Here is a 7922-nt window from a genome sequence, read left to right as displayed (position 1 = left end):
GCGATGGAACGGTCTTAATAATTTAGTGATGAGAGCAAATGCGTTATATTCACAATTACCAGCGTCAGGGCTTTCGGATGCTATAAGAAGCTTCTTGAGGGATTGAAAGGAGACATGTTGCAACGTCAAGCTCTTATCAGGACAATATAATTCTTCACAGTCCAGCCTTCCCCATAATAATGTCAATTCGCTCGTTGTCGCTGGCTATATTTAGATTAACTAGATGCATGCTCGTAGGATTTAATTTAGTAACCACAGCCCGTATCATTTCTAGTACGAGCTGCCGTCGGCCTTGAGGGATTCTGGAAGGATCAAGACAGCTCGCATTTGATTTGAGGTGCGGTTGTCAGTGGCTGGGAAGGTGGTGCATGATGCCTTGCATATCTTTATCTTCACATCGTTGGTTAGCATCAATCCCGTAAGATCTGCGCCTCTGTCATGAGTGGCATCTAAGCTTGTTGGGCCCGTTGTGGCAGTCGGCCCGTGGGGATGGGGCTTGGGTTTTAAGCCCTGGTGCAGCTTCATCCCTCACAATGCAACCCGAGCTCTCAGAAAGTCAGAGCCTTCTGGTTTTCCAGGGTCCCGCCACATTCTTTTCCACATTAAGACACCTGAAACAACATAAGAATTAGGGCTGACAACAGAGCCCGGGCGCATTTCCGGCCCCCAACATCACGTAAATGTGCCGATTCGGAGCTGAAACGGAAAATAGTAGTAACGAATCCTTGAATCCTCTCGTATTGTCGAATCCAATAGCCCGTAACAGGAATCAAGAGACGTTCGGATGCTGAATCCTCCATCTGCCAGATCACGGCATTGCCACAACGCCGCAGCGGTTGACGTGAGGTGGATAGAGGTTGGCATCTCACAGATGACGTTCAGACATTGATAGATATAGATTACTTGATATGCACGATTTCAAGGTCTAGACTTCCCTGCCTGCTCCCGAAAGGCAAGCATTAGATCTCATGCATACCATGCAGTCGCCTACTGAATTTGTCCTTACAAGAAATTCTCGAGAACTAGCAAATATGGACACACTTCAATCCCCCAAATCCGCGATATCACAAATGAGTCCAAGCCCGCCGGCTAGCAATAAGAAATCTGGACGTCCACCCAACGAGGCTTACATCAAGCTCATGAGACCCGACGAAGACTGGAGAACAATGGCCGACGCTGCTGAGCGGAGAAGGATACAAAATCGCCTAGCCCAGAGAGCGTATCGTACGCGATCACCTCCTTGGTAAATTTATCCGTTTTCGTCAGTCACATGAAATCTAACATTTGTAATAAGGGCGCAATCTACGCGAAAAGAATAGGGAGGTGGAAAAGCTAAAGAAGCAACTCCACAAACTTCAGGGGACGACAAAGCCCCAGAGGAGGGATTCCGCAAAATCAGATTCTACGGGGCCTGTTTTGTTTGAGTTAGACATGGACAACGGCGCAGATAGTGCAGAGTCTGGCTCGTCAGCGGGTTCAGAGGCGGCGGGCTGGGGGAGTTACTCACTGTCCACGGCTATCGATCTGGTTGAGCCGAATGCACCCAGCGATATGAATTTCATGTTTTTCGACTTTGCCACCGACTTGGATGGTTCGAGGTCACAATCGTCGGGAATCCAGTCTAGCATCGATGCTATGGAATCGGAAGCAGCCAAAGTGACCAGTCGGAGCAACACGCCAAGAGGACATTCGCCTCATACCGCGTCATTCGAATCGGAGCCAGAATTAATTACATCCTATCTTAGCACGCATCTTGGCACGGAGATCCAAGGGCCCCTCAGCTATTCCGGATCAAATTCAGGCTCAGTCGGCGAGTGCTTCTCGCTGGCATATGCAAGCCCTGGACTTGCGCCTCTACCATCGCCACCTTTCCCATCATTACCCAGCATAGGGTCTCAATCTCCAGACCCTGACGCATCCATGAACCTGAGTTCGTTGGGCATCGAAACTCTGGGGGCAGACGCAGGCCCGCTCTGGTCGCCTGACGCGGATGCTTCCCTGCTCCATTTTGCCGTGGCCGGGGGCGATATTGAAACCCTACGACTTCTGCTCAAGCACCAGCCTAACATGATAGAAATACGCGACTCTGGTGGATATACGCCAATTCAACGCGCTATCATGATCAGACGTCCGGACATGGTGGCACTTCTCTTAGAACATCGGGAGGCTCTCGTTGATGGTGGCAGAAGTTTGCTGGTGTGTACATAGAGAGGAGAGGGAACGCTGAAAGAGTAGGATTTCGATGTTATTGGCAGGGTAGTAATGATATTAAAGGGAAGGTAGTTGAGCTCAGATAGGCAATGACTGGCGGGCATGTAGGGAGAAGAGAATTAAGGTATTATATCTGGCGGACTAATATTTTCAATTTTCTACAGCTTAGGTAATATATCCTGCCGTTCGTGTATTTTCGTATGGATGACGAGTATCCCCAACATTGTCACACCCTTTTGTTCCTCTTTTCTTATTCTACATGTTCGACTTCTTCGTCCTTGGGATTTTTTTTTTTTTTTTTTTTTTTTTTTTTTTTTGGGTGCAAATATCAAGTATGGCACCTGGAGAATAACAATAACTCCTCATGTCACTAAATACATAGGTAACTGCTCTCTAGTTATAAGGTTAGACAAGGAAGATAGTGTGCGTATGAGAGGCAAAGGAGAAAAGTGCATTGAGAGTATATCGTGTTTGAGTTTCAAATACAAAGCTCAACGATCAAGTGTATATAATGCGTGGATTCTACTATCAAAACCGAGGGAGTGGGCAAGGCGAAATCTGATGTCTCAACAAACCACCACCCACATCCTGTTGAAACGTGCTCGTCTGCCAAAAGACAACTATAAAGCCCGCCCCCTCCCTTGTTCCTATCATCCTGGGGGCGGGTGCAGATACGAAGGTATGGGGCTGTGTATCCCGCATTCCTCCACGAAGAGATCTCGACTTTGTCAGTCCGAGACTCCGACACACATCAAACTAGGAGCCCGGATTTGAGGGCTGAAAATCATGTGCATCCTCCTCCAGCACGCCGAATCTCTTCCTATTTTTAGATCAAAAGTCACGTGTTCCTGATACTCTCTCTGTTCTCTGTGAGATTTAAAGGATGGTCTTGAGAATCTATTTCGCACCCCTAATTTCATATTATGAAATTCTGGCTCAATTTTCCAGTTACTAAAATTTTCCTAAATTTTGCTTGATATTTTGGTTCCTATAGACCTACGGTTTAATACCGCGTGTACTTCAGAGGACGGGATCGACTCTACTAACGAAGATGCACTAAAACACTAGAAGCTCCAATTATTTTCAAGACGCGTTGTTTTCCATCTCATTTGACAAAATCGGCGGAACCTATCCTACCCCTGCCAAGATGTAAGGTGCGCAGAAGGGTCAACGCTACCCAACCGCTGCTTTGTGAGACGCTGACTTGTATTTTTCGGACCTAAACCCTTTGATCCCAGCGGAACTGGTGAGCCCCATCGAACCAACACTCCCTCCAGATCCAATTTCCCCCTTGTCCTACCAAGCAGTGGATGAAGCCGTGCACGACGAAAGCAATCCAGATCGGCGACGCCACAAGGTATGACGCCCCAATCTTCTTTCGCCCGCAGTATCACAGTCCTCCTTTTCCACGACCGGGATCCTGACTGCATGGTCTTTCTACATCGGAAGCGCTGTTTTCCCCCGCAATGCCACGCCATTTACGAAGTACGAAGTACGAGGCTCATGGAGTGGAGTCCGTGAGGACGTAAGTGCACCGTAATTTCAGGCTGGATTGCTGTTTGCTGCATGGAGGCGCAGGCTCCCTTGTTGGTTTGACGATCATGCTCACTCCACCAAATCGAGATTTCATTGGTTGTATTACTGTGTTGTCTGATCCCGAAGGATTCGGGCTCATCTACGCCTCAAACATAGGTCGGGGCTGGACTGTAGATATGGGGGTGGCGGGCGGCTCGCATTTCATTACTACAGTTACCAAGTTTGTGTTGAGTTAAATGTGACAGAGGTCAAAGGTGGTGTAGATTTTTTCGCCGATCGAATCCTAACATATATCTTCTCATCCTGCAAAATTCCTATTCCTCCATTGTTGTTAGTTCCCTCGTCTCTTTTCTTCTTCGACTCTGCCCAACGGTCGGACTTCCCATTCTCAAATCCGGTTGCTTCTGTTCTGTGCTGCTTCGAAACTCACGCCGCCCAATTCTCGAACGCAATCACATTTCTCTTTGAAGCCTCCATCCGCTCTTACGCCCGCCATGGTCGATCTATCATATTTACCCGAGCCTCTCCGCGACCCCAACAACTGCCAGAAGGATCTTATCCCCGGCTGGTCATACTCATATGGTTATCGACCAAGCTTGATTGCCGGAATCATTTTTTGTGCCCTCTTTGGTATCGCGTTGTTGGGTCATGGTGTGCAAGTCGTTCGTTTTCGACGATGGACGTCGATTCTTCTTGCAATCGGAGCTTTGAGTACGCTTGTTCTTGCCTGACGTGCCAGTTGACCACCCATCCAAGATGACGCCGCTAACACGTGTGTTAACCATTCGTAGCCGAATTGATCGGATGGGGAGGCCGCACTTGGTCTGCCGAATGCCCATATAACCAAAATGCCTATCTCATCCAAATCACCACGCTTATTATCGCGCCGGTGTTTTTCACGGCTGCTCTATATGTTTTGCTTGGCATCCTAATCAAACTATTTGGGAGACGGTCGAGTCTTCTTTCGGCAAGGATGTATACCATTATATTTTTGACGTGCGATGTCATCTCCCTTGTGGTTCAAGTGAGTTGTTTCCTTACAAAACATTTTTCTTCGTCTGTATCCTCAGAGCTGGCGACTAACGTGTGAATCCAAACTAATAGGCCGTCGGTGGCGCAATGGCATCCATGGCTTCAGGTGACAGAAAGGACCCCCAAGTAGGCACCAATATTATGATCGCAGGTGTAATCTTCCAACTAGCCGCCATGACTGCCTTTGCCGGTCTTGCGCTGGACTTCGTGCGCCGATCGTACCCGATGGGAATCACAAGGCAATATCAACTTGCTCTCGTCGGTTTATTCATCTCTCTTGGAGCCATATACGCCCGTAGCATATTCAGGGCAGTTGAGTTGTGCGAAGGGTGGACGGGATACCTGATGCAGAACGAAAGGTTCTTTATTGGTTTAGATGGCTCTCTTATGGTCATCGCTGTTGGCGTCTTCTTGGTCCTCGATCCTTCTCGGCTAGTCCCCAAGGACGCCACCAAGCTCTCGAGGTCCAGTTCGATGGAACTCAAAGCTCCAGAGGCATTTTAGCTCGTCTAAATATCGTTACAGAATCGGACCGGAGTTCATATACTGAAATTTCGGTTTGAAGCAGCACATTGGACTTATGGACTCCACGGGCTCTGTCGTATTTGGTAAATTGTGGCGCTTTGGTTCTTTTTATTTTCACTCCAGTTAATATCAATATTTATTAAGGGCCGGCATTGAGAAGCACTCCGGAACAGGCGATAGTACGTGATGTTCTCAAGAAACAGTAAACGAAGATAGTGTGAATGCTTAGAAAGGAAAGAAATACGAAGGTAGAAGAAGAATGCATATATGAAAAGTCCCCAGTAGAAGGACCTATTTACGGAAGTGAAACGTCAATACGGCTACAACACAGCACTCAGCGGTGCACCATGCAATTTTCTTCCACCCGAAAGTCTATAAAATCGTCTCTCTTTGTCCTTTAAGCCTCTATTTAAATGATAAAAACATCCAGAGGTGTTCGCAAATAGTCCAAATGATTGGGAGCCGCGGAGGTACGAAAATAGCATCATGTCTCTTCAACCTATCTTCCTGCTACGACCAAAGAGTGGAGAGATAAGGGAGAAACGAAAAAAAAAAAAGAAAAAAAGAAATTAACGGAGAACCAACCCAGAGGGGAGAAAAAAATCTAAAAAGACCAGAAACATCAATCCCTAAAACCCCGAACCGTTCGACTAGTAACTCTCACGCCTGGAAAACTGTAGCCAAGGCCCATTCTTCTGGCCTGCAATGTGGTCTCTGAGCTGATACTCATTCTCACGGTGTCGTCCATATTCGCCACCCTCGGTGCCCCGCCCGAGACGTCCAAGCGGGCCATCAGCAAACTTGAAATCGCCCAAAAACATCAATGTCGCCATCACGAGCGTTATTTCGGTGTAGGCAAGCCCCTTTCCAAGGCAACTTCGGATGCCGGTGGAAAAGGGGATAAGAACGGACCTTGCGCGGTCGATGCTCTCGCGCGCGGCATGGGTCTCCAACCACCTCTCCGGTCTGTATGTGAACGGGTCTGAGAAGCACTGAGAATTATGGTGGATGGCATAGGTACCAACACCAACCTCCATTCCGGCCGGAAGGAACTGCCCGTCGACGGTAGTGCCTGCGGATGATACGACCTCACGCACAAGGGCTGAACCGACAGCTGGAGACATGCGTAAGGCCTCGTCGATGCAGGCACGAAGGTAGACGCATGACGACAGATTAGCGGCCGTGATATCGCTACGCGAAGATACCTTAGCTCGCACTTCCTCGGCAACCTTGGCGTATGCCACGGGGTTATCGGCGAGGTAGAACAGAACAGAGGCGATAGTGCAGGCCGAGGTGTCCGACCCCGCGACGACGAGTGTCGTACTCTCACTCGCAATCTCATGAGGTTGGAACTCGCCCCCGGTCTCAGGGTCCCTGGCCAGTTCGAGCCTGGAGTATACGTCCGAAAGCTTTTGCGGGGCTGTAGAGGTGGCACTGCGGGTTGCTGTCCTCTTTCCGTAGATACCACAGACATTACCTTTGCTCAATTCCATGCGGTCCTTCACCAGGCGCATGACGAAATTCAGAAAGCGGTTGCGCGCCCATATGGCTTCGGGAAATAGGTGTTTGTCTAACCTGAGCCATGACAAGCCGGGAAACTGAACGAGAGCCGCCATGCGCACGTTGTTCTTTTCGATCATCTCGGGCACGTAGCGGAAGCGCTCATTTCCAAGAAGATCGTAGTGGGCACCAAAGATGATGTCGGCCATCATGTCAAAGGATAGATAGTTGCACCACTTGGACATGTTGAGAGGTTCACTCCACGCCCCGTGATCCTCCGGCAGGACAATACGGCAAAATTTGTCGACGTGGGCGGCAATCCTTGGTTCGTACTCGCGCTGAGCTTGGCCGGAGAAGCCCTGAGCCATGATGCGACGACGACGCAAATGGTCCTTGCCCCCACGGTGGGTGAATGTGTTGGCGGCCTGGTGGCTCATGATGTCGTAGTGCTTGCTCTTGAGAAATTTAGAATGAGACCTGGCACCGTAGATGTCCCGTACGCCAGCCGGTGTATTGACCAAGAGCTGGTTTGGGCCATAACGAACGTAGTCGCCTAATCACGTCTGTCAGCCACCACCGTGAAACAGATTTGCGTAGCAAAGTCACCGACCATATTTCTCATGACATTTCCACATGTCAAGGTGGATGTCTCCCTTCCAAGCATGGTAGGAAGCGCGAGCAAATGTAAATTTGGAAATAAAAGGGCCGGGATACTTGGCGAGAGGATGGAAAAAGGCCGAGTAGATTGCCTTGACAAGTATCTAAGTGATGAGCGACGATTAGCATACTGGCTTCTCGATTATCACTACTTATATTAGCATTCTAATAAGGTGCATCTTCTTTCACTTACATAGAGTAATGCGGCGGTCGCCGGCCCGAGAAGAATGAAGTACATGGTGGCTTCACGATGCCGTGCTCTCAGTATTAGAGGTGAAGGTGAATTATTAATGCCAGATTAGAATCCTTGCTTGATCAAATATGTGTTATTTGGTACTTGGTGTTTAACGTTGTGTTTTGACAGTGGCCTTTGTGCATTTATCAACAATTCAAATGTCCATCCGAGGGAGAGAAATGACGGCAAGTATTACAGTAAGACTTCGCATTCTTGCAAACCAAAC

General features: G+C 48.7%; 3 protein-coding genes across 3 annotated transcripts; 2 read left to right on the top strand and 1 right to left on the bottom strand.

Moving 5' to 3' along the window:
- Positions 1–1031: 1031 nt before the first annotated feature.
- Positions 1032–2208, top strand: SAPIO_CDS9290 (uncharacterized protein; the record flags this gene model as incomplete). The annotated part of the gene is made up of 2 exons (XM_016790725.1): positions 1032–1224; positions 1295–2208. The coding sequence occupies 2 exons, from the start codon at positions 1032–1034 to the stop codon at positions 2206–2208; spliced, it is 1107 nt and encodes a 368-aa protein (XP_016640028.1).
- A 2033-nt stretch (positions 2209–4241) lies between these two features.
- On the top strand, positions 4242–5283 carry SAPIO_CDS9289 (uncharacterized protein; the record flags this gene model as incomplete). The annotated part of the gene is made up of 3 exons (XM_016790724.1): positions 4242–4398; positions 4539–4771; positions 4852–5283. 3 exons carry the CDS (start codon positions 4242–4244, stop codon positions 5281–5283), a joined length of 822 nt encoding a protein of 273 aa, XP_016640027.1.
- Positions 5284–5954: 671 nt separating this feature from the next.
- SAPIO_CDS9288 (Cytochrome P450 3A31) lies at positions 5955–7699 on the bottom strand (the record flags this gene model as incomplete). Its single annotated transcript, XM_016790723.1, has 3 exons — positions 5955–7357; positions 7430–7565; positions 7655–7699. The coding sequence occupies 3 exons, from the start codon at positions 7697–7699 to the stop codon at positions 5955–5957; spliced, it is 1584 nt and encodes a 527-aa protein (XP_016640026.1).
- Between the last annotated feature and the right edge of the window lie 223 nt (positions 7700–7922).

The sequence above is a fragment of the Scedosporium apiospermum genome (assembly GCF_000732125.1).
Source record: "Scedosporium apiospermum strain IHEM 14462 chromosome Unknown SEQ_SAPIO_0132, whole genome shotgun sequence".
NCBI lineage: Eukaryota > Fungi > Ascomycota > Sordariomycetes > Microascales > Microascaceae > Scedosporium > Scedosporium apiospermum.
This window is presented reverse-complemented; position numbering and strand designations above follow the sequence as displayed.